A 26992-nucleotide genomic window follows, 5' to 3' on the forward strand; every position below is an offset into this window, starting at 1 on the left:
GATCACAGTAGCTGAATGGTCTAGGGAAATAAAAAACCATGAAAGAGCATTTTTACCAATGGATCAAGAACAGCTCAAGGTAAAACGATTAGGAACGTTCTAGCAATCACTGTTTCTTGAAATGTGATGACCCAGAATGGAAGGAAACTACTTCTGAGGTAGAATGAAAAACAGGTGAAAAAAATTTTTTAAAACTTTACATATTCATGTTTGGAATTCTTTAAAATGTTAAATTAACACAAAGTGAGGAAAATAACACTCTCTTGTCTTCTTAAATATGCTATGCAGCCGATACTATGTTATAAATAGAAAAAACCACCCCCAGAAAAGCTGGCAAATTCAAGAAAAAAAAAAAAAAAGAGCTATTTTAGGTTCCCTCTCTCCTTTCAGTCTGTAAGATCAGGGTGGAGTACTTAAGACAAGGAAATAGATTTCTGCCTTAAAAAATGATAAATATTTCAATCTGGTAGAAATTATTGGAATAGTCCAAGACAAGTCCTCCAGGGAAATTAAAAACAGACAATCAGTCCCTTAAAAAGACTTTAAAATTTGCCTTCAATCTCTGCAGTCTTCACAAGGCTAAATGACACAATGAACGGAATGAAAAAAAGTCACCCTCTAGGACTGGATCTACTATTTCTATCGTCGTCCTCCTGCTTGTGATTTTTTTAACCTAGAAATGCCGTTCAAGCAAATAGTCATCTCCTACTGGGAGCAAGGCTCTTTATACTAAATGTTCTTAATTAACTAAAAACAATATGACCATTCATGGCTTAAGAGAGCACTGGAAAAGGGCTGTTAGGAGCAAACCTTGGCTTTGGTGGCAGCTGAGGCAAGAGCAGCTGCTGCGGCTGTGGCAACATTTCCTTCAGAAATTTCATGTTCTACTTTCTTCTTCCCGATATCGCTTTCTCTTTCTTTACATGTATCAATGAGTTCTTTGCTCTCTTCGGTCTCCTTCTCTTCTGCAAGTATCAGAAAGCTTCATTATCGGTGTGCTCAGTCTAAACAATTGTTCTTTACTGTCTCACCTCTGCCACGTTACAAACTAGGACAATGCCTCTTTTTTTTTTCTTTTTCTTTTTAAAGAATTTTGTTGAATCATTTCATGCATTTAAGTCTGCCTATATTTGGGCTGTATTTTCTAAATAGTACACTTTATCTTCCCTTCATTTATCTAAGCTCTCTCTGTAGGTCCCCTGGATATTAAAAAAAAAAAAAAAAAAAATTAAGGGGAACTAAGCATAAGACCCACATATTTGTTCATCAGTCAATGAAATGCTCTGGGAACCCTGGGATATGCTGGAAATCAGACGCTGAGGACAGAGTACTTCCGTGAGCGTGACAGGCATGATGGGGTACATCAGCAACTGTCACTGAAAAAAAAATGGCATGTCTGTGAGATGACTTCAATCATGCTGAATAACTGGTTCATCTATACAGTAAAGAAAACAGTGGGGCAAAATACAGCTACCTGCATTAGCACTGGTACCTATATGTTAAATGAAACTTGAATGCATACTTAATGATGCATTATAAATCCAAATAATAAATCCAAAATAAATGAGGAAATATTTCTACATAAAATACCACATTTCTCCAGTACCTTTTTACAGTTTTACATGATAATATCTAAGGAGTTTCCTCAAATTACCTGATTTGGTATCCTCACTAACTTCACTATCCTGCTGATCCTTCTCACTGTTTTTTTCATTTTCTCCATCTTGTGCTTTATCACCTTCTTCTGTTTCATTTTCCACTTTGTTTTCTGCCTGAATGGGGTACAAGAGGATACGGAGTGAGTAAAACCAGCCCTGTACAAGTAATACCATCTTTGAATAAAAAAGATCCCGCTATTTTTGGCAAAAAGTGGACTAGATTCAGAAAAGACTTGTAGAGAAGAGCTGGAAAAGAAATTAATAAATTCACAGAAATATTTTTTACCCCCTCAACACTTAAGTGTTCACAAGATAATATGCCTCCCAAAGCACACAGTCCCTTCTCTCTGCATCCTCTGCTACAAAGCCACAGTTTCAATTCCCAAACGAATGTCAGGGTAATTAATTGATATTATTTATTGATTAAAAACATAAGGAGAGCCACAACAGAGCACCAGTGATCATGCTTTGGGGACTGAAAACTTCAATCCTTCAGGTCAGCATTTGGTATCATCTGTTGATTTTTAAGTATCTGTGACCTTAAACAAATTATGTAATATTGCCTATAAAATGGACAGACTGTCACTGACTTTACAAATTAAATCAACTCATAAATGTAAAGCACAAAGCATGGTCTTTGGAACACTGTAGGAATTATAATCAATTTTATTATTATCCTCTCCTTATTTGTATAGAATTTTAGAATACTACATGTAATCAAGACCTTAAATCCCTGCTTGTATATATTCACTGAAATACTGACCGACTGCTAAGTATGTGCTATAACAGTATAAAGAATACAAAGACCCACACTCTGATTATGAAGAGGCTGTAAAGTATTATTCTGCCTAGCTTATCTTGCATTCACAGTCTCTTACGAAACAGGGATTGGGACACTAACATACTGGGCACTTTCATGCTGTTCACACACTGTTCTTAGTGTCTCTCCTCCCCCACCCGTTGGAATCTTTGATTCTCTATCTTCCATTTCAATTTATCTAATTCTACTTGTTTTTCAAAACCTACCTACCCTAAATGTCAGCTTCTCATTAATTCTTCTTCTTTTTTTTTTTTTTTTTTTTTTTTTTTGAGACAGGGGTCTCCCTCTGTTGCCCAGGCTGGAGTGCAGTAGCATGATCACAGCTCACTGCAGCTTCGAACTCCAGGGCTCAAGCGATCCTCCTGCCTCAGCCTCAGCCTCAGCCTCAGCCTCAGCCTCCTGAGTAGCTGGGACTACAGGCACAAGACACCACATCCAGCTTCATAAATTCTATTCTACATGTTCTTCTGCTGGCAGTTAATCCTCCTAGAAAAATCACTTAATATTCTGTCATTCTATTCTGGGTACAAGTACAGGACCTAAACCCTACAATTCGTTATTCAGAAGAACCACAACTTGTATTTCACATTCACAACTGTGCCTGAAAGGGGCACAAAAGAAAAGGATAGGGAATGGATGTATCTTCACCCAATGGATAAATGAAAAATATATTATGCCTTGAGAGAACTATACCTTAAACTAGCAAAGTCCAAGTGGCTAACAGAACTATTTACAGTCCCCTGAGGGACTTGAAAGGTAACAAAAAACCCAAACCATTAGCCTCTGAAAGACATTGCTCTCTGTGGCTTTTCTGTTGTGAGACAATTCAAACAGACTCTACCTTTTCAGATTGCTGACCATCAGGATCTGCTTCCATTTTTTCCTCTTCAGCACCTTCTACAAGTAAAAGAATATGCTTACATGAATGTTTAATTTGTGGAAAAGCACTAGGCTTGGGATTTTCACTTTTCTGTATGTATAAAAATAAAAAGTTCAAAACATTTTAAGTAAAAAAGGCAAAAAACTAAAACTAATTCATTATAATTTGACAGACACTTAACTAGTATATATTTTGAATCAGGTACTGGGTTAAACACTGCTGAGACAAATATTCACTGAAATCTCAAGAGCATCACATTCTGGCTGAAGAGGACACACACCATGTTCACCACAATACAAGAGGCACATATGAACAAATCACATGAGAAAACTATTATTTTACATATGAGAAAATTATTAATTTTCTATGCTTTTAGTAACCTAACAAAATAGTGTCAAACTATATAACAAAAAAACCTGCAGGAATGGCAGGGAAAAAACAAAAATATACATCATAGTGGAAGATTTGCACACACCTCTCAATTAAGATATAAAACAGATATGAACACAGCAAGATGGTTCTAATGTACATGTGCAAAATCGTATACTCACCAATTAGAGAATAATACATGTTAATTTCAAGCTCACATAAAACATTTTAAAAATAGTGATCACCAATTAGGTCATTGAGTCTTCACAAATTTCAATTAATCACTACCATACAGATCAATTTCTCTAACCACAATCCAATGAAATTTGACCTTTAAAATATAAATTTTTCTGTGCTTGGAAACACACTGAATTTTAGGAATCAGTAAAAGCAGTACTTACAGAGAACCATACATTAGAAAACAGAAGAAAAGAGAAGAAATAAGGAGGAGAGGAGAAGGGAGGGGAGGAGAGGAAAACACGGGTGCAGTGGCACTTTGGAACGCTGAGGCAGGAGGATTGCTGAGCCCAGGAGTTTGACACCAGCCTGGGCAACTTATTGAGACCCCCGTCTCTACTAAAAATAGAAAACATTGACTGGGCGTGGCGTGAGCTGGGCATCCCAGCTACCCAGGAGGCTGAGGTGGGAGGCTGATCTGAGCCCAGGAGTTCGAGGTTACAGTGAGTGCTGATTGTGCCACTGCATTTCAGACTGGAAGACAGACACTGCCACGAAAAACCAACATGCCCCACCAAAAACAGACATTTAGAAAAACTAAAATAACTAAAAAACTTAAAACAAAAACAGAAGTCCAGATGTTTTTTACTCAGGAATTCCACCAAACTCTTAGGGAAAATATGATTACAATCTCTTCCAGAGAATAAAAAATGTGGGAATGTCCCCTAATACACTCTAAGAGGCCAGTATAACCTTGATTCACAAATTGAATGACAATAGATGTTCCTGATCCCCAAAAAGACTGTTAACAAAAGTCCTATAACAGGCCAGGCAAGGTGGCTCACACCTGTAATTCCAGCACTTTGGGAGGCAAAGGTGAGAGGATCACTTGAGGCCAGGAGTTCCAGACTAGCCTGACCATAAGCAAGACCCTGTCTTTACAAAATATAGAAAAATTAGCTGGGTGTGATGGCGTGCACCTGAAGCCCCTGCATCTAAAGGCAGGAGGATCCATTGCTTGAGCCCAGGAGTTGAGGCTGCAGTGAGCTATGATGACACCACTGCACTCCAGCCCCAGACGACAGAGCAAGACCCTCTCTCTCCTACCTCCCCCCAAAAAATCCTGTTACAAATGTCATTCTTCACAGAGATATGCCAATAGATTTCCTTTAAAATTAAGAGCAAGACAAGGATACCAGTATTACTACTTCCCTTGAATATAGTCACGGAAGTGAAACCGAACATAATTAAGAAAAAGAAATTAAAAGAAGACTGGAGGCCGGGCGTGGTGGCTCACGCCTGTAATCCTAGCACTCTGGGAGGCCGAGGCGGGTGGATCCCTCAAAGTCAGGAGTTCGAGACCAGCCTGAGCAAGAGGGAGACCCCGTCTCTACTAAAAATAGAAAGAAATTATCTGGCCAACTAAAATATATATAGAAAAAATTAGCCGGGCATGGTGGCGCATGCCTGTAGTCCCAGCTACTCGGGAGGCTGAGGCAGTAGGATCGCTTGAGCCCAGGAGTTTGAGGTTGCTGTGAGCTAGGTTGACGCCACGGCACTCACTCTAGCCAGGGCAACAAAGCGAGACTCTGTCTCAAAAAAAAAAAAAAAAAAAAAAAAAAAAAAAAAGAAGACTGGAAAGAAGAAAACAGTTAAAATTTACAGAGAAAAAAACTACAATAATCTGCAGAGAAGTTATTAAAAATAATTACAGGGTGTAGCAAGGTGCTGACCTATAAAACTAACACATAAAACCAACTGCATTTTGATATGAAAAGAAAAGAAAATTCTGGATAAAGACATAAAAAGACAAAATTTGAATAATATCTTAAAACACAAAAAGTGATAACAAGAATAGACAATTATTAAAATCAAGGAATTCTGTTAATTAAAACCCTTCAAAAAGAAAGAAGAAACAAGTAACAAAATGGAAGAAAACAGATGTAGCGCAGTAACTCATAAAAGATTAATACATAAGATTTATAAAGAAAAAAGACAAATACTATAGAAAAGTGAGCAAGAGACTATTCTGTTGCTTTATAGAAATATACAGGACCAATAAACCTAAGGAAAGATATTCAACTTAAATTCGTTATGAGACATATGTAATTTAAGACCATAATGAAATGTCATTTTACACCTGCTAGATCAGCAGAAAGTCTAATACCAGGAAGTGTTGGATCAAGTGTTGCTGGTGTATAAAATGGCACATATACTTTGGGGAAAAAACTGTCATTTCCTAAAACATTGCTACCCCCCTACCCACAGGACCAGTCCACAAGAAAATAGGGAGTTGAATAAGAATGTTCAATACTCTTTTACTAAGAAATTCATCTGATGAAGAAATAACTGAATTAAACAAGAGTGAGGTTATGCAAACTCTTTACCTTGGTATGTCAGCCAGTCTACCAACCACACTTTCAACAGCACTACATCTAAGAGAAACCCTGGATATGTGCACAGTGAGGCATATAGAACACTATACATGCATGCCTGACACAGCAAACACAGGAAAGAATCAAAATCTTCTATTCAATAAAAAAAATGGAAAATTATATTCATACAACAGAACACTTTACAGCAGTGAAAATAAATGGATACATGAATAAAGCAACTACATGGATAAATTTTGAAACCTTAATACTGAGTAAAAAAAAAAAAAGAGAGAGAGAGAGAAAGCCTCAGAAGTCTAAATATATCATGTTTTACAGAGCTTAAAAAGTAAAATTATGGGGGTATGCCTACACAATGAGTGCACTGCGCACCGTTTGGGGAGTGGTAACACTTGAAGGTGCTGACTCGGGAAGGAGGGATATATACCTACACGATGGGTGCAACGAGCAAGACCTGGGGAACAGACACGCCTGGAGCTCTGACTTGGGGGGAAAGGCGGTACAGGAGCAACGTATGTAACCTGCAATTCTGTATCCCCCATAACAAGATGAAATAAAAAAAAAAAAAGTAAAATTACACCTAACATATATTATGTCTGTAATATAACTCATTTAAAAAGTACTTAGAATGACATTCAAAATTTAGGATTCTTAGTGCTGCAAGTGGGATGGTGGGAGAAAGAGATATAAGAGGAACATAATGATTCAAATTATTGGTAATGTTGCAATTCTTAGATTAGATGAAATATATAACCTGCATTAAGACACATTAAAATATAATGATGAGAGGACTTGAACAAAAAACTAAACAAAAACCCAAAAACTTCACAGGTTAGTCTTAATTGAACATGCATTAGGTCACCTTGGCTGAGTCAGCTTAATTACAGACTAAGTATTATTTGGGAAAATGTAATAGGATTTTTATTTTGCGAAGATATCTGCTTTTGAAATGACTACCTACAATCTGTAGGTCCACATTCTACACTTTCTCTATGATAAGGCAAGCCAAATTTGATATAAACTCTTTAATCAGCTATGATCCCAAGATGAATACTTACATAATATTATTAATATCAATTTATATGATGATGGTACGGTTAAAGACAGAACCTGGTGGAAGTGGAAAGGACAGTGCTCAGACTTTTTTTTTTTTTTTTTTTTTTTAACTGATAGAGTCTCAATATGTTTCCAAGGCTAGACTCGCTGGACTTAAGTGGTTCTCCCACCTCAGCCTCCCAAGTAAGGGACTACAGGTGTGCACAAGTGCACCTAACTCAGGGTTCAGACTTCTAAGGAGATGTCTATTAAGAGTTTAATTATGTGTTGTGTTTTTCTCAAGATGCTATATAAAAGAGTATATAAAGTGCTTTTTATTCTGTAAGATTTTTTGAAGCTACTTTTAGATATTATGTTAAGACATATATATACACACACACTGATTTTTGTTCATGGTTTTTGGCTTAAAATTTTGATAATCCTTGTCTTTTTTGACTTTTTAAAATCTGTCTAAGGCAGGACTCTAATCTGATTGCTAGTCAAAAACCTTCATTCCAGGGAGGGTCCTGCCCCATATTTTAAAGGAAAGAATGTTATACTTAGAAGTCAAAAAAAGTCTGTATAGACATGCCTTATTGGGTTTAGATTATGAGATTTTAATTATATCTTTATATGATTGTCAATCACGTCTATATAATAAAGTTGGAGTTTATTATATGCACTTGTGAATTCCTTTAAAAGTTCCTCAGTTTTGATTTCTAATACACAGTCCCTAACTTATGATAGTTTGACTTGCGGTATTTCAACTTTATGATGATGTGAAAGCAGTATGTTTTGAGTACCCATACAACCGTTCTGTTTTTCACTTTCTGTACAATATTCAATAAATTACCTGAGACATTCAACTCTTTACTATAAAACAGACTTTGTGTTACATGATTTTGCCCAACTGCAGGTTAATATAAGCGATCTGAGCACCTTTAAGGTGGGCTAGGCTAAGAAATGATGTTTGGTAGGTTAGAGGTATTAAATGCATTTTCAACTCATGATATTTTCAACTTATGATGGGGTTTACCGGGATGAAACCCCACTGAAAGTTGATGAACATCTGTACAGCAAATATCAACAGGCATAATCCATATAAACTGAAGTATTTTGGCTTGGTATTTTTTAAGAGTATATAGCAGTCCTGGGACCAAAAAGTTTGAGAACTACTACTACAATTGATTTCTGTCTTGTCAGGGCAAAACAGAATGTACTCCATACAACCATTCGCCCTGAAAATATAGATAAGACAACATGGCAGGAACCAGTGCAACACTTCTGGGAGACTGATTATGTTGTTCCCTAAATTAAAGTTTATTCCAAAAAGCCAGCAATATACAGATCAAACTCACAAGTTTTGCATCTCAATATCTATAACCTAGCTAGAACCTATCTTTTTTTTTTTTTGAGACAGAGCCTCACTCTGTTGCCCAGGCTAGAGTGCCATGGCGTCAGCCTAGCTCACAGCAACCTCAAACTCCTGAGCTCAAGCAATTCTTCTGCCTCAGCCTCTTGAGTAGCTGGAATTACAGGCATGCACCACCATGCCTGACTAATTTTTTATATATATTTTTAGTTGTCAAGCTAATTTCTTTCTATTTTTTTAGTAGAGACGGGGTCTCGCTCTTGTTCAGGCTGGTCTCGAACTCCTGAGCTCAAACGATCCGCCCACCTCGGCCTCCCAGAGTGCTAGGATTACAGGTGTGAACCACCACGCCAGGCCTAGAACCTACCTTTGTAGGCTACTCTTTCCATCTCCTTATTTAAACTTTATGTTGTAGCCAAACTGGTTTTCTTCCCACCCTCTGAATAACCTTCCCACTTCCGTTTCTGTGATTTTGTCCACACGGTTGTACAGAATTGTATAATGGCTCCAAATTGCTCAGTCACATTCTAAACCTTTTTTTCAATGTTAAGCTCAAATTTTACTTTGTGAAGTCTTCATCAGTCTAAAATTATGTGCCTTCTTGTGCTAATTCTTTCAGCATTTCCTGTGCACAGTCCTCCTTGAACAATTAATTCTATACTTCTTATCTCTAACCTTCCAACACTGGAATTGATTTTTCAAGTGTATATAATGTAGTACAAAAAATAGCCTCTATTATTAGAGAATGTTAACTGTATCTTATATGACATAAATTGCCCACAGCAAGAGGTATATTTCAAGCAAACAGAATGCCTATTACAATTTGATGAAACAGTCCCCAAAAGGCAGACAATTATATAATGAAAACTAATTTCTTCCTGAAAATGTATCTTATTACTTACTAAATATGGTCATTAGGACAGTCATTAGGAAATTCATTTAAATCCTAGCCAGTCCTTAGAGGTTCATGTTCACTTACGAGCCGTTCAGAAGTTTGATTCTTTAAATAAATCCAAAGGAGCCCCTTAAATATAACAAGGACAAAGAGAACCCACTCCACATGATGTAAGTCTGATGATCAAATACTGTTCCATATTTTAGTTAAGTGCACTGGCCTACGGTTTTTTTTTTTTACACATGGTGTTTTAGAAGTGCCTGACTTTAAAAATAATTTTAGGGAAATCCTCTTGGTGACAAGAGTGAGGCTATTTATAAGCTATGAATATTATCCGAGGCAAGAATTCTAACACTCACTTCTGGGATTTATGTTCCTAGAAAGTGACCTTTTCGATATTATTATTGTCAGGATGATCTTCTTGACCTCATAATGGATGAGAGACTAGTCCTTAACCTTCTTGAAAATTAGAAATAGGCCAGGCATGGTGGCTCATGCTTGTAAACCTAGCACTTTAGGAGGCCAAGGCAGAGGGTTTGCTTGAGGCTAGGAGTTTGAAACCAGCCTGAGAAACAAAACCAGATCCCATCTCTACAAAAAATAGAAAAATTAGCTAGATGTGGTAGCTTCTGGTAGCTCCCAGCTACTAGAGAGGCTGAAGTAGGAGGATCTCTTGAGCCCAGGAGTGTGAGGCTGCAGTGAGCTATGAAGATGTCACCGCACTCTAGCTGAGGCAAGAGACCAAGACAACCCTGTTGCAAGGAAGGGAAAAAAAAAGGAAAACTAGGAATGATTAGTTGGGTTCCTCCATACAACAGTGACAACTGGGTCAAAATGTACTTTTTGGAGCCCTGTATTCTATAGGCTGTGAAGGAGGCACAGTAGACAATCTACTCATTGATATAAAAGAATCATATCTGATCATTGTATTTGTGATTTAGTTTTCCCATAAAGCATAGTTAACTGTAAGGAAAACATCAATTATCTGAATATCTCTAATTTCTCTAAACTAGAAATAAAATACAGCAAAACAGATAAAACCAATACTTGATATCAGAAAATACAAATGAGGATTACAATAAAAAGTCTCCAACAGACCCTTGACTGTGCATGCATATTCCATCTCTCTTGAGGGAAAGGGGCAAAATCATAAAAAGGGGCTAAGATGTATGTATGGTGACAGTTATTGTACGAAAATATCCTTATCTTAACAAAATGAACGGTGAATTATTTAGGGTGCAAAGAATCACTACGTCTTCAACTTACTTTGAAATAATTCACCAAAAATAATATAATAAAAAATTTATTTAGATAGCTATATAGATAAATACGGCAAGGTTGAACCTAACTGGCAGGTATACAGGATTTCACTGTGCTACCCTATCAATATTTCAGTAGGTTTGCTACAATAAACACATCAGCAGAAAGGCTATTTGGTTTCATTTCCAGGTCAAGTAAATAAAAACTTAATAAAGCTATTTAATAAAATCCTTAATAAAGCTTTATAATAAATGCTTTAGTGACATAGTAAAGTTTCTTTGATATTCAAATATATTACATAAGTTATCTAAATAATAGATCAATTTAACAACTTCCACAGGAAGGTCTATGCTCAACTAATAGAATAAGACCTTAAAAATATAGTCAGACTGGGCACAGTGCTGATGCCTCTAATCCCAGCACTTTGGGACACTGAGGAGGGAGGATATCTTGAGGTCAGTAATGTGAGAAGACCCTAGGCAACATAGCAAGACCCTACATCTACAAAAAATTTTACAAAACTATCCAGGTGAGGTGATGGGTGCCTATAATTCCATATACTCGGGAGGCTGAGGCAGGAGGATCACTTTAGCCCTGGAGTTCAAGGTTGCAGTAAGCTATGATTACGCCACTGCACTCCACTCTGGATGACAGAGTGAGACCCCGTCTCTAAAAAATTATATATATACGTGTATGTATGTCAGACTTTGACACTCTTTTTGTTCAAACACTTCCACTGCCGCCACCTCACTTAAAATACTAAAATTTTACAGTGGCCCACAAGCCACCTTATCATCTCACGTGACCCTTCTTCCCCCCACCAATCCAACTACTTATAAATGAGACTGTTTGCTGTTCCTCAACTATGCCAGGTAGCTCCTGCCCAGGGGCCTTTACACTGGCTGCTTCCAATGCCTAGAACACTCTTACCCTATGTCTACATCGTATGCTTGCTCACCTCATTTACATCTTTGCTCAAATATCACTTTCTCAAAGAGACAGATATTCTCTGACCATGTAAAATTGTAATTCTCCAAACTTCACCTTCATCATCCTCCCATCCTTGTTTTATTTTTCACACAGCACTTATCAGCCAACATCTTTTCTATATACTTAATTTATACATTCTAAGTTTAATTTATTTGATTATATTTGCTGTCCATCTTATACCTCTAAAATATAAAGCCCATGAAGGCAGGAATTTTGGCCTACTTTGTTCACTAGTACCCGAGCAACTAGAACACAAAGAAATGATATGATAACATGACACATTTACAGTTTTATTCATTCCTGTGAGTTAAGAAATAAAAAGTCTAGTTGAAGACTGACCTTCTGTCCGAGAATGCTTATCTGGCATAGGCTCATACAGTGAATCACACTGACTGAAATTTGGTATGAGTTTTGCTGGCATTCAGTGGTATATAGATGAATCAACCACAACTCATCTGCCTGGTGCATTTGCCTGTTTGCTTAAGTAGATCCGAAGTTCTCAGGAGGGTGGGTCCTTTACTATGGTATTTCCCATAGTATATAAGACAGTACAGTACTTTGGAGTTACTATATGTTTAAAGATCCTTGTTCAGTTAATAAAAACTACACAGCCATACCTACATATATGAAGCTTGCTACACTGAAAAGAGGCTGAGCTTTGAAATCAAACAGATTTAGGTTGAAAATTTAGTTCAGACAGACACATACATATGTAACCTCTCAATGCCTCAGTTTCCTTGTTCATATTCTATACAAGGAAATAAAAACAATGCTACTTAATCCAAAGGGTTCTCCTGAAAAGAAACTAAAATGACCAATCAAAAACCCCTATATATAATATGGGTCAAATATGGATACTTAGAAAGAAATGTTGGTTTCCAATTACATCTGAGAATTTACAAAATTCTTTCATTTCTTTTAACTTATCCCACCTTCCCTTTTATCTCAGGGCAAATGAAACAATAATATTAGGTTATTAAGTATGAAATGTCCAATTTCCTTAAGTACTAAGTTTGACAGTTGGTATCTCTGACATTTCACTTTGATACTTCTTGTTTTATTTTTATTGTGAAGGTACATCTTCAGTTTTTCAAATGCACGTTTTGGTTTCTGATTATCTTTCAAAAAAATTTTAGGCCGGGCGCGGTGGATCATGCCTGTAATCCTAGCACTCTGGGAGGCCGAGGTGGGCGGATCGTTTGAGCTCAGGAGTTCGAGACCAGCCTGAGCAAGAGCGAGACCCCATCTCTACTAAAAATAGAAAGAAATTATATGGACAGCTAAAAATATATATAGAAAAAATTAGCCGGGCATGGTGGTGCATGCCTGTAGTCCCAGCTACTCGGGAGGCTGAGGCAGGAGGATCCCTTGAGCTCAGGAGTTTGAGGTTGCTGTGAGCTAGGCTGACGCCACGGCACTCACTCTAGCCTGGGCAACAGAGTGAGACTCTGTCTCAAAAAAAAAAAAAAAAAAAATTTTAAAGCAATTTTTGTGACACCATGGGTAAGTAAAAAATTCCTGCTATTTTCAAGTATGAGTTCCATCCTGGAACCAATGCAGCGTACACAGCTGGAAATACCAACAAAGTGTTTGGGAAGGATGTGGCTAACGAATGCACAGTATGTCCATGATTTGAGGAAGTGCCACTGTGGTGACTTTAATCTTGAAAATGAGCCATGTGGGTAACCTGAGACCAAGGTGGATAATGATGAGCTGAAAGCTGTAGTGCAAGTGAATTCATCTCAACCAATGCATGAATAAGCAGCAAAGTCTGATGTTACTATTCCAACAATATTGGACCATTTGAAACCAATCAGCAAGGTAAAGAAGCTGGATACATGGGTTCCGCATAAATTAAACAAGTGTTAGAAGAGAAATTGTCTCAAAGCTAACCCTTCTTTGTTGTCACAACATAAAGGTCAATCATTTCTACACTGTACTGTTACATGTGACAGTGTATAAAAAATGGATTCTTTTTGACAATTTCAAGTGTTCAGCACAATGGCTGGATAAAGTCAAAGTGCTGAAACACAGTCTAAAACCAAATAGTCAACAAAAAAAGCTACAGATATCTGTTTGGTGGTCCAGCACTGGTATTATCCACTACAGCTTCATGAAACCTGGTCAATCAATTACAGGAGATGTCTACTGCAACTGGACAAAATGATAAGGATGAGCAGTCTTTGATCTGAGCAGTCTTTGATCACTGATATGATGCAGCTGAGACTGGTCAATAGAGACAGACCAATCTTCTTGCAAGACAATGCTCAACCACATGCCACAAAAACAATGCTGCTCAAACTACAACGGCTGCACTTGGAAACTCCCTGTCATCCACTGTATTCACCAGACCTTGAACCAACTGACTACCATTTCTTCCAGGCTTTGGACCACTTCTTGCAAGGAAAAATATTCAATTCTCAACAAGCTGTGCAAAATGCCTTCTGTGATTTCATTGCCACTCACTCTCCAGGCTTCTTCGGTGCTGGCATAAACAAGATATCATTAAGATGGCAAAACCATGTCAATAGTTTAAGCGCAGACTTTGATTAATTGTACTGCTTCTTAAGATATAATAAACTACACTTTAGATTCAAAATTGGACATTTCATATTTAATGACTTAGTATTTTTAGTTAAATACAAAAGGTCTCAAATATATTATTTTTTGTATGCCTAGAGCAGTCTCTGATCAAAGAAAATCAAAAACATAAACATTTAAAGAAACCAATAATTTTTGGTGAATGATCATAGTTAGAGAATAGACTGAAAAAGCCCCTTCTCATAACCTAATACTAATTTCCTAAATAATTCCCATGGGCAATCTGCTAAAATATAAACATAAGAGGTGTTTAATTGAGTGTTCACCCAGCTTTACTTATATTTCACCAAATACTGCACATATTAATGCCCTAACCCAAATTTACAAAGAAAGGTTAGATAGGTCAATGACAAGAATTCAAAGTCCTGTATTTCATTAGGAAGCATATTTTTTCCTGTATCATAATTTTACGATAGTTAATGCACATAAAGACATGTAACACAGTAAATTAATTATCACAATAAACAGTACCATGAACGTACTACCCAAGTACACAATTATTGCGCTAAGTAAAATTCTACATCATTCTGTTTCAAATCAGTGTGTTATACCATAAAGCACAATTTTGTTATATGAAATGTAAATAATACACTGTTGACTTCCTACTGTTAAAACAATTTTGCTGAGCCAATTCCCAATGGAGAAACATTTGCTGTTTCCTAATTTACTCCATTAGTCACAGACCAATATGAATCATATTAACTATAACAGGCCAGCATTAGTTTTAGAAACCTGTCCACAACTCATTCAGAAATATTACCATCATAGTTGTATTTTCCTTATCACTTTTTAAATTATAAAGGACACAAACTGTTTTGTTAGTGAGTAAATAATTCACTTGAATGAGATTAAATAGGCTACTTTCAGATACTGTAAATGAATTTTATTGTTCATGGCACTCTAAGACTAGCCCTTACATTCTCCAATTCTTTCTGCAGCAGTCTAGTCTAACCTTTGCATTCTGTAGAAACCACATGTTCACTAATGAATTATGAGCATTTAGCCCCACCAGGACTGAGGCTACTAGATATTTTTGACTTCTTTGTTTCAAATCCCACTAAGTTAAAAATGGCTAAATTGGCAACTTGTTCCATAACCATTAACACACTATGGTATCATCTACCAAAATTTAAAAAAAATTTCTTAAAGTGTACAACATGTAAAAACATGTCCCTCATTTGGCAAAGTACACAAACCTCACTGAATCCAATAAGGCTTTGCCAACTCTTTTCAATTCCATGACCACAGGGAAACAAAAGTCCCTGAGATTGAACAAATAACAAAGAAAAAGTAGAAGAAACTAAAACCCAGGCATTCATTAGCCCCAGGTTTTTCCCACCTAAGCTGGGCACTGTCTTGTGGTACAAACTCAACAAAGAGAAACAGAGATGTGACCTGGCCTATTAATTTCATCATCCATCTAAGAAAAACGGGAAAAGTGAATTTCAAACTAAGAATTACTATAGATACTCTCAAATTGCTGTTTATTTTCTCAATTTTTTTTTAATTTTAAATATTTTTTTAGAGATGGGGTGTTGCTCTGTCCCCCAAGCTAGAGTACAGAGTGGCATGATCATAGCTCATTGCAGCCTCCTGGCCTCCAGTGATCATTCTGCCCCAGACTCCCCAAGTGCCAGATTACAGGCATGAGCCACCGAGCCTGGCCTAGACTGACACTTTAAAGAAACTGGAGAGAACAGGGGTAAGTCCTATGTAAACTCAAAAAATTAAAAAAACAATTTAAGAAATTCTTAGAATAGTCTACTGATAATTGCATATAAAATGTTTTTAGCTTAGTATGAAAATAAGTCTTTTACATAGGAATACTTCCATTTGACAAGCTGGCACTGTGTGTAAAACTGCTTTATTAATTTAACTCCTCTTCAAGATTAAACAAAAATAGATAAGTCTTTAAATAGCAAAAATGTCATCTGTCCAGTATCATACAATGGCTTTGCTAAATAATACATTACAGAGAATATCTAGCCATTCCTTTTATAGATGGAATAACCCACAGCAAGCTAGCAAAGGTAAATAGCTTTTTTAAGTCCTATGGCTATGCAGGGTAGAAACAAAGGTAGAACTTAGGTCTCCAAATTCCTCAAATCCAACAAATGAAATACTGCCTGTAAGACACTAAAAAGGCTGAAAATAACAAGATGGAAAAAGATATTCCAAGTAATCAGTATCCAAATGACAGCTGAAGTGCTATGCTACTATCAGATAAAATACACTTGAAGACAAAAAATGCTACAACAAAAAAAAGACATTATAGAAAGATAAAAGGCTGAGAGGGAAATTTATATAGCTGTGAACACCTACATTAATAAAGAAGATTGCAAATAACCTATATTCTACCTTAAGGAAGTAGAAAAACCAGAGCAAATTTAACCCAAAGCAAGCAGAAGGAAGGAAGCAATAAAGACTTGAGATAATCTGGAGATAAATTAGAGAATAGAAAAACAAGAGAGTGTCAGTGAAACCAAAAGCTGGTTCTTTGACGAGATAAACAAAATTGACAAGTCATTATCTACACTGATTTTTAAAAAATGAAAAGTGGATCAAATTACTAAAATCAGGAATGACAATGGGGACATTACGATGGACAATTATAAGAAAACACTGTGAACTTTAAAAAAAACAGCTTTCCTGAGATATTCACATAACACACAACGTACTCGTTTAAAGAGTACAATTCAATGAATTTATTATATTCACAGATACATGCAACCATCACCATGGTAAATTTTAAAACATTTTCATTAGTTCAAAGAGGTAACCTTCAGCTATCATCCCCCATCCTTCATCCCTTATAGCCTCAAGCAACCATTAATCTACATTGTGTCTCTATACATGTAAATGTAATCATATGATATGCTGGCTCTTTTCACTGCCTTATCATTTACCATAATGATTTCAAGATGCATCCATGATGTGGTATATGTCAACATTTCATTCCTTTTTACAGCCAAGCAATACTTCTTTGTATGGAGATACCGCATTTTGCTTATCCACTCATTAGCGGATGGGCATTTGAGAACTGTCTTTTTTGTTATTATGATTTTTTTGCCAACAAATTAGATAATCTACATAAAACAGACAAATTCCTAGAAAGACACAACCTACAAAAACTCATTAAGAAACAAAAAAATCTCAATAGACTTATCAAAAGTACAGAGAGTGAATCAGTAATAAGAAAACTAAGAAAAGCCCAGAACCTGATGGTTCACAGGTGAATATTACTAAACATTTAAAGAAGAATTAACTCCAACGCTTCTGAAACTCTTCTAAAAATAGAACTCCTAACTCATTCTTTGAGGTCAGTATTTTCACAAGAAGTCTATCACAAGAAAAGAAAACTACCAACAGTATCTGTTATGTAATGAATATGGATGCAAAAATCCTCAACAAAATACTAGCAAATCAAATCCAACAGCATGTGAAATAGATTATTTACACTGATCAAGTGGGATTCATCCCAAAAATGCAAGGGTGGTTCAACATGTAAGAATCAATTATAGAATAAGATGCTGGACTTCGGATGACGACAATGTGTCAATACAGGTTCACTGGCTATAACAAATGCACCACTCTGGCATGGGATTTTGATAACGAAGGAGACCGCATGTGTCAATTCAGGTGGTATATGGGAACTCTATATATTCTACTTAATTTTGCTATGAACATAAAACTGCTCTAAAAATAACGTCTATTTAAAAAAATTGGCAAAGATCTGAATAGTCATTTTCCAAGGAAGATACACAAATGGCCAATAAATACATTAAAAGACGGTTATGGTCATTAGTCATAAATGCAAATAAAAATCACAAAGAGGTATTACTTCAAACCACTAGGATGGCTGTTAAAGAAAGAAAAGGAAAACCAGTGTTGGCAAGGATGTGAACAAACCGAAAACTTCATACGTAACTGGCAGAACATAAAACACATTCATAATAGTGTAAAAGTGGAAACAATGTAAACGTACATGAACAAAGAGAAAAATAAAATTTGTTATGTCTACCCCAAGAGATATTATTCAGCACAGAAAAGCATGCAGTACTGATTCATGCTACAACATTAGGCTAAGTGAAAAAAGTCAAACATAAAAGGTATATTATATGATTCTGCTTATATTAAAAGTCCAAAATAGGCAAATCCATAGAGACAGAAAGCAGACTAGTGGTTACCAAGGCTGAGAAGAAAAAGTAATGAGAAGTGAGTACTTCAGGGATATGAGATTTCCTTTTTGAGTGCTGAAAACATTCTGGGTGCACAACACTGTGTATATACTAGAAGTTACTAGATTATATACTTTAAAGTGGTTGAAACGGAATTTTATGATATAGGAATTTTTCCTCAGTTAAAAAAAGAACAATGCATTTAAACATACTCAGCAAAATATAAATTAAAATAACCACAAAAATCCTTTCAGTACTCTTTTATTTTTCCATTAGCACTTCCAGGCATCTTTCCGTATTCTTACATCTGTATGCTCAAAACCTAGATCTACAAACAGTCACCAGATATTTCACAACTGCGATACTGCTACCACTCATGAGATGATGTTTTAGTTCTAGGGACCATAAAGGAAGAGACAAGAGGGAAAAGAAAACTTATACTAATCTAAAGAAACAAGTTTATATTAATCATTACAAATAAACCCAATTATTTTAGTAAGCTGACAGGGAATCCGAATATCTATTAAGCCTGTCCTTGGGTGCAGCAGTGACTCACCAAGCTTTTCTGGCTCTTCGGGCCCTGTGCCTGCAATACAGCTGCTCTCCAGGCCGTAAGTGGGATCCACTTTCCCAGAGGCTCGTGCTGCTTCTTGTACTTTCTTGACATGAGCTTCAACCAATTCCAGTGGTACCTCCTCCCGGACTCGAGAAAACTCCTCTGGTTCAACAATAAAAATGGAATAGTAACCTCATTTTGCACAAATACTTGCTTCAATGTAAGACCACTAGGAAATCTAACACAATATTATTGCCTTAGGTGCAGCAATCTCTTCAGGTATTCAATCCCTCTATACCAACAAAATGAGAGGACCAAATGAGATAAAGATAAGTAGCAGTGAAATTCTATGATTCTAGGTTTTCGTCCTACATGCCACAATATCTTGCTACAATAAATAAGAGATCTTTAGGCCGGGCGCAGTGGCTCATGCCTGTAATCCTAGTACTCTGGGAGGCCGAGGTGGGCGGATCGTTTGAGCTCAGGAGTTCGAGACCAGCCTGAGCAAGAGCGAGACCCCATCTCTACTAAAAATAGAAAGAAATTATATGGACGGCTAAAAATATATATAGAAAAAATTAGCCGGGCATGGTGGCGCATGCCTGTAGTCCCAGCTACTCGGGAGGCTGAGACAAGAGGATTGCTTGAGCTCAGGAGTTTGAGGTTGCTGTGAGCTAGGCTGACGCCACGGCACTCACTCTAGCCTGGGCAACAGAGTAAGACTCTGTCTCAAAAAATAAATAAATAAATAAATAAAGGAGATCTTTAAATTTCTATCAGTAACTATCAAAACTGCTGTCCAAATTTTATCACTCAGTAAAATATAAATTAAAATAGACTAACCATGAAGGATTAAAAAAACCATAAAGCCAAGAAAGAGTTCTACGGTGTGAGAAAGTTCTAGTTTTAATTCACGTAATCCAAGAATATTTAAATGACTTCCTTTGCCTGCTACCTCAAATTCCAAATTACAAAATATCTCAAAAAATCCCTCTTCGGCCCCTCCAATTCTTAAAGCTCTTTATTTTAAAATTACTATATTTTAAGTGCTTCACTTTAAAATATTATATTATATACTGTTATAAAGAACATGGTATCTTTAAGGAGTGTTGTTTGATTTTTTTTGTTATTTATATAAGAGAAATGAATGTAACAGCTGATAATATTTAAATTTAAAATATATTGAATTTCTGTGTTGCAGAGATGGCTTAGAGAAGTCCATACCCAAAGCTGCTTTTGCTGCAGCAGATGCCACACGAGGGTCCACCACAGATGCCAAAAAAGCAACAGTACTCATGACCGGGTTTCCTGACTGGCTGAAGGGAACAGGCTGGTAGGCCAGAGGCCCAAGGGAAGCATCTGAATTCTCAAGGTACGGGTCCTCAATGGGAAGCCTCAAAAAATGGAGGATGCATTCATCCTGAGTACGACTTCCAACATGTTCTGACACTTTGTTCCAATCATCCTTGTACATCTCCAGGGCCTTAAACAGAAAAAAAACAGGAGCTTTAATGTCAGGTGACAAGGAAGTCATATGTAATGACATCAGAAGTTCTTTAGATGGCTGATTATTTTTTAAAATAATGCAAATGGCAACATTGTTCATAAGAAAACAGGTAGACTGGATTCCTTATATTAAATTCTTGAGCAATCAAGAATAACAAAAGGTATACATATCATAAAGGAAAAATTAAAACTGTTTTTTACTAATACAGACATGATTATACAGAAAATTCTAAGGAAGCTACAAAAAAGGTACTAAAATTAAACAGTTGAGTAAAGTCACAGGATAGAAGGGCAGTAGAAAAATCAATTATTTTTCTATGTATAATAGCAATGAACAGCTTTAAACTAGAAAAGAGAATTTAAATAGCATAAAAAATAAAATACTTAGGAATAAATATAATAAAATCTATATAAGAGTGATAGACTGGAAAACATGAAACGTGAGAGAACTCAAAGATCTAAATAGAATAAATGAAGAGGTATCACTTTCATTCATTTCTCAATATTGTTAAAATGTCAGTTCTTTCCAAGCTGAGCTACAGATTCAATGTAATCCCAATGAAACTCTAAGCAGGATTTTTTGAGTAGACATTGGAAAACTCCAATAAAAAGAGTAAAAGGAGTCTCCAAGGGAAAGAGGGATAGAACAGTAGGAAGAAAACCAGAAGTAAATGGTGCTAAGAAAGTTAAAAAATTAATGGGATAAAAAGAAATCTAGGCCGGGCTCGGTGGCTCACGCCTGTAATCCTAGCACTCTGGGAGGCCGAGGTGGGCGGATCATTTGAGCTCAGGAGTTCGAGACCAGCCTGAGCAAGAGCGAGACCCCACCTCTACTAAAAATAGAAAGAAATTATATGGACAGCTAAAAAATATATATAGAAAAAATTAGCCGGACATGGTGGTGCATGCCTGTAGTCCCAGCTACTCGGGAGGCTGAGACAGGAGGATTGCTTGAGCTCAGGAGTTTGAGGTTGCTGTGAGCTAGGCTAACGCCACGGCACTCACTCTAGCCTGGACAACAGAGTGAGACTCTGTCTCAAAAAAAAAAAAAAAAAAAAAGAAATCTATTTAGAGGCTTACTGAAGTTGCTGCCCTCAACCTCTCTCTCTAGAAAAAGGCCTCATTTTCTCTAGGGCGATAGTTCTCAATCAGGGGCAATACTGAGCCACTGAGGACATTTGGCAACGTTTGGAGACATTTTTGGCTGCACAACTGGGAAGGTGCTACTGACTTTAGTGAGTAGAGGCCATGGATACTGTTAAAACATGCTACAATGCACACAAGAGCCCCTCAACCAAAAAAAAAAAAAGTCTGGCCTAAATGTCAATAGTGCTACAGTTAAAAAACCTTGCTCCACAGCCTAATTTGCTGATATACACCATGATATGAGCTTTCTACAGTAATAGTTCTCTCCATGTTTACTTGCCTCAGTGAATTCTTAACCTTGGTTTCCAACTGCTGCTCCAGGCTTTCATCATCACTGGAGTGCTGGCAGAGGGCTTCTCAAAACCCAAGCCAGCGAATGGTCTGACTCATTAAATACCTTGAAAAACAAGGCTAATTCTAGGTTTCCTCTGGATATTCAGTGACCCCAGGTAGTTCTAGAAGGAATTATTTTTAACAAGACCAAGATAGTAAGAAAAAAAGAAAGAAAAATCTATCTCACTCGGGTCCATATAACGAGAAATGTTATCTATCTACTGGAGCAATTTTAGGTTTCTGATTATAGGTAGGGATTTTTTTGGCATGCTCTATCATAATTTTTTCCAATGAACTTATTAACATAAATTTTTTTTATTCATTTTATTTTAGTAAGGGAAAAATAAGAAAGTTCAGAAAGTCTTTTACAGAATAAAGCTGGAGTTGAAGAACCCTATGAGATGTAAAATCCAAGCAAGAGTTGGCATCCAGAAAAGCACAAGGCTGAGAAACAGTAAATGTCTGCTGCACTTGGGCACTGATGCATAACATTACATAAGAGGGGCAAATTAGATGTTTTCAGAAGAGAACAAAGTGACAGACTGGTCAGGAAGGAGGAGGCTGGAGAACAGAGCTGATACATAGAGAAAATATTTAGTACTGTAGAATTAATACTATAAAACACCTACATTCCTCCTGCCATAACCCAGGTTCAGGTCTTCATTACTTAACCTGGATTCTTAGAAACTGCCTTCCTATCCTTAAATTCACCCCTCTCCGTGTTGCTAGAGTGAAGTATGTTTCACACAAAACACTGTCTCTCTCCCTAACACTATTTCATTATGCATCATTATCTCATGGAATGAAGGCCAAACATGATGAGGACTCTACCTACTTCTTCCACCCCACTCCTTACTCTTTATGTTCCAAGAATATCCAAACTCCACAACACTATCGCTATGTATTCTACCTGTGTAGTTTGCTCTGTACTGAAAATATCATGTATTAGAACCAGGACACCCATACCATGCCCAGGAAGCTGTCTGTCATATCTTATCCACCGAGCCTGCTTGTATAGCAACTCCTCTGCATAGGTCTTGTGCTCTGGGCATATCTCTAATCATGAAGTTGGGAACACTGCAATCTACTTTTTCTGTCTATGTCAATCGCTTGACTATGAATTCCTTAATGATAGAAACTGTGTCCTGGCCATCTCAATCTGCATTGTCTATCACTGCCTGAAACACGTAACCAATAAAACTTGCTGACAGGGCCGGGCGCAGTGGCTCACACCTGTAATCCTAGCACTCTGGGAGGCCAAGGCAGGTGGATAGCTCAAGGTCAGGAGTTCGAGAGCAGCCTGAAAAACAGCGAGACCCCGTCTCTACTAAAAATAGAAAGAAATTAGCCGGACAACTAAAAATATATATAGAAAAAATTAGACAGGCATGGTGGTGCTTGCCTGTAGTCCCAGCTACTCGGGAGGCTGAGGCAGTAGGATCGCTTAAGCCCAGGAGTTTGAGGTTGCTGTGAGATAGGCTGATGCCATGGCACTCACTCTAGCCCAGGCAACAAAGCAAGACTCTGTCTCAAAAAAAAAAAAAAAAACAACAACAAAAAACTTGCTGACAGGAAACTGGACTAAATCAGGAAAGAAGTCAGGAGTCTGACTTTATTATGGCTCTCAAATGTAAAGGTGTGTCAAGTGTATACATACTATACGAAAATCTTTGAGGCTGCTTACTATTTCTATAATTTAGCCAGCATAAAAAATGTGAGAAACTCCTCTAGTGACACATTTTAATAACCCTTATGGATCTTATTTGCAGGTACAGCATTTTATGTCTATTACTTATCTAAGGAAAAATAAATACAAAGCATAAGAAAGCAAAGCATACATGATCAAGACTAAAGTTAACAAGGGAGAAACCAATAAGCTCACAGATTAAATTCTTGTCAACCTCAAGCCCAAGGACAATTATAAATGACCAGAAAGAATGCCATAATTAGTTGTAGATTTTTTAAAAAATTGTGGAAACCTTTTTCAAAATATCCCCTTTATCACTATGGAACAGAGTGGCTATTAATTGTTTTGAAATAAAACATAAATGAAAGATGTTAGTGATAAACAATGCTAGTGGGAAGCCTTTAATTTTTCTGTGTGGTAAGTTCACACAATACCTGCTGACTCAATTACATGTTTAAAAGAAAAACCAACTACTGCACAGATTCCACCTGCAGGAGAGAAAAATGCACTATTGTGTGAGTATATTATGGTTTTCTTGGATGTGTCTAGGGTAAATACTAGCTCAGTCATTCTTATTTCATTCTGTATTTACTATCCACTAATCTTAAATATAAAAAGAGAAAATTTTAAGCATCAATGTGGACGAAGAATGGTGGTTGTTCCAGTCACTATTGTGCAAATAAATTTCTCCCCAGAGCGCAAAGATTCCAAAGTACCATTAGAAAAGTATGTTATATTCTTCCACAAATATTGAGAACACATTCCTTTTAATTAACATTAAAACATAACACATATGGCTAAACAAAACAGTCCTTAAATAAAAACTGTCTCAGAAAAGCAGCTCTCTGCATATCACCGATATTGAATGGGGAAATGAGAATAAATTAAAATAATAACAAAAAAAAAAAAAGAAGAAGAAGAAGAAGCAGCCTTTCTGAATTTTGATCATTAGAGCAAAAGAGGAAGGAAAAAAAGAGGAGAGAAAAGAGAGAACAAGAAAGAGTATAAAAAAGAAAAGGAAATAATTTCATGCACCACAAAAACTTCTGAAGTAACCACAACTGCTGAAACAAAATGAGAAACCAAATCAAAGCAGTACAGAAACCAAACTGTCACCAGGCCCACCATATCTAAGTGTGTTCTGGGGACCCATCAGGCACCAGACTCTTAGGAGGAATGTGATGTCAAACAGTTTTTATAATTCTGAGATGTTATTGCCTTTTACATTATGTTGACATTTGTAATGATGGTGCAAAAGCAGTGGTGGCAACTTAGCACAAATCCAGGCAGTAACACTAAACTGTCTTAGTAGTCACTTTATTCTCCACTGTTAAACACTCAAGAAAATAAGCCAGATTCATTTAAATGTATTTGATGAAATTGCAAATATTAATTTTATTAAATCTAAATGCCTGAGTACATGTGTTTTTAATATTCTGTACTATGAAATGGGAGGCACAAAAAAGGACTTAAATGTCAACTATCAAAGCACAATGGCTCTCTAAAGGAAAAGCACTTCTGCAATCTTTGGAGTTTTAAGCTCAACTAGACACCTTTTCTTAACAGAACACCACAGATATATTTAAAATGCTAATCACAGAATCTTAGCACACATCTCATGTGTGAATAATGGGACTGTACCACTGATCTGCTTACCTCCAGGAGCAGAAGGGTCTCCTGTTCAGTCCATTCCCTTCCAGCACTAGCACCTTTACTCTAAAGAAATAAAATAAAAAATTATTTGCTAATTTGTCAAGGCTGAATATGGAAGTTAGCAGGATCTCTTTTTAAGCTCAGGGGCTTTTTAAGCAAACCACCAAGGGAAGTCCTCAATCAAATAAAAGGAATAAAACACTAAAGGAATCTAAACGTCAAACAGAAAGGATAGCTTATTTCAAAATTTCTTCCTATCAATTAAGGACTCATGAACTATACGAATATGTTATTTCTAGTATTTTGGTATTTAAAAATACCTTTTGCAATTGACAAAGGCACAGTATTTTAATGTTGTAACTTGAATTGGCTGTAGCATTACAAATATAATACAAATATTTAGTATAATTGAAAATAGAACTTCCAAAATTTGAAGATGTACTACATAACGTAACACACTCTGACAGGTTCTTGATTCTAACTGCAACAAGTCCATATTATCTCATTTTTTAAAACATCTCTGAATTAAAACAATCTCCAAATCATTCCCTAAACTCTAAATCACCTTTTCTATGTGAGTCCCTTCTAGCTGTGATTCATTTGAGTATGGGACTATGATAAGAAAACTGAGTTGTGCTGTGTAAAAACTACAATTTATCAATTGATTCATAATACTTCTTGATTTGCAGACCCTCCTCCATTAACTGATCTACAGAGGATTGAATTTGTGGTATGGATGATACTATCTTGTAGCTATAATTCAAAATATACATCCTAACATATTTCCCTCTCTCAAAACTATTTTTTTTTAATTGAGATGGGGTCTCGCTGTGACACCCTGGCTGGCACGATTATAGCTCACTGCAATCTCAAACTCCCGGGCTCAAGTGATCCTCCTGCCTCAGCCTCTTGTACCTGGGACTACAAGCACACATCATCATGCCCAGCTTCAAAACTGTATTTTGAAAAATTACAACTTAACAAATGAAAAGAAAACTGCTACAGCCATTTTTTCCCCCTTTGCTTCTTTTTTTTTTCTGCTGCCTCCTATGTGATGAAATAATGCCTTATTTGTGGTAGGTGCTCAATAAATATGTCTCAGTGCTCAATAAATATATCTCCTTACATGTATAAAAAACTGCTCAATCCATGATTTTCTTACATCAATGAATTTTTTCAATTTGGATGATTAAATCTCACCATGCATTTGTTTAAACAGTGCAATTAAAAATTACATTATGGGCCAGGCTCGATGGCTCATGCCTATAATCCTAGCACTCTGGGAGGCCGAGACGGGTGGATCGCTTGAGGTCAGGAGTTTGAGACCAGCCTGAGCAAGAGTGAGACCCCCGTCTTTACTAAAAATAGGAAGGAAATTAGCTGGACAACTAAAAATATATAGAAAAAAGTAGCCGGGCATGGTGGCATATGCCTATAGTTCCAGCTACTTGGGAGGCTGAGGCAGTAGGATTGCTTGAGCCCA

At 36.7% G+C, this 26992-nt stretch overlaps 1 protein-coding gene across 1 annotated transcript in view; it reads right to left on the reverse strand.

Moving 5' to 3' along the window:
• Positions 1-26992, reverse strand: part of SMARCC1 (SWI/SNF related BAF chromatin remodeling complex subunit C1) — a 150929-nt gene that overhangs the window by 40041 nt on the left and 83896 nt on the right. The window contains exons 19-24 of the mRNA XM_069475630.1: positions 25513-25572; positions 20409-20667; positions 19185-19346; positions 3320-3375; positions 1655-1772; positions 811-965 (exon numbers count right to left, since the gene is read on the reverse strand). Of these exons, the coding sequence (XP_069331731.1) occupies positions 811-965; positions 1655-1772; positions 3320-3375; positions 19185-19346; positions 20409-20667; positions 25513-25572 (810 nt within the window). The remainder of the gene's footprint in view (positions 1-810; positions 966-1654; positions 1773-3319; positions 3376-19184; positions 19347-20408; positions 20668-25512; positions 25573-26992) is intronic.

The sequence above is a fragment of the Eulemur rufifrons genome, chromosome 7, assembly GCF_041146395.1.
Source record: "Eulemur rufifrons isolate Redbay chromosome 7, OSU_ERuf_1, whole genome shotgun sequence".
Taxonomy (NCBI): Eukaryota; Metazoa; Chordata; class Mammalia; order Primates; family Lemuridae; genus Eulemur; species Eulemur rufifrons.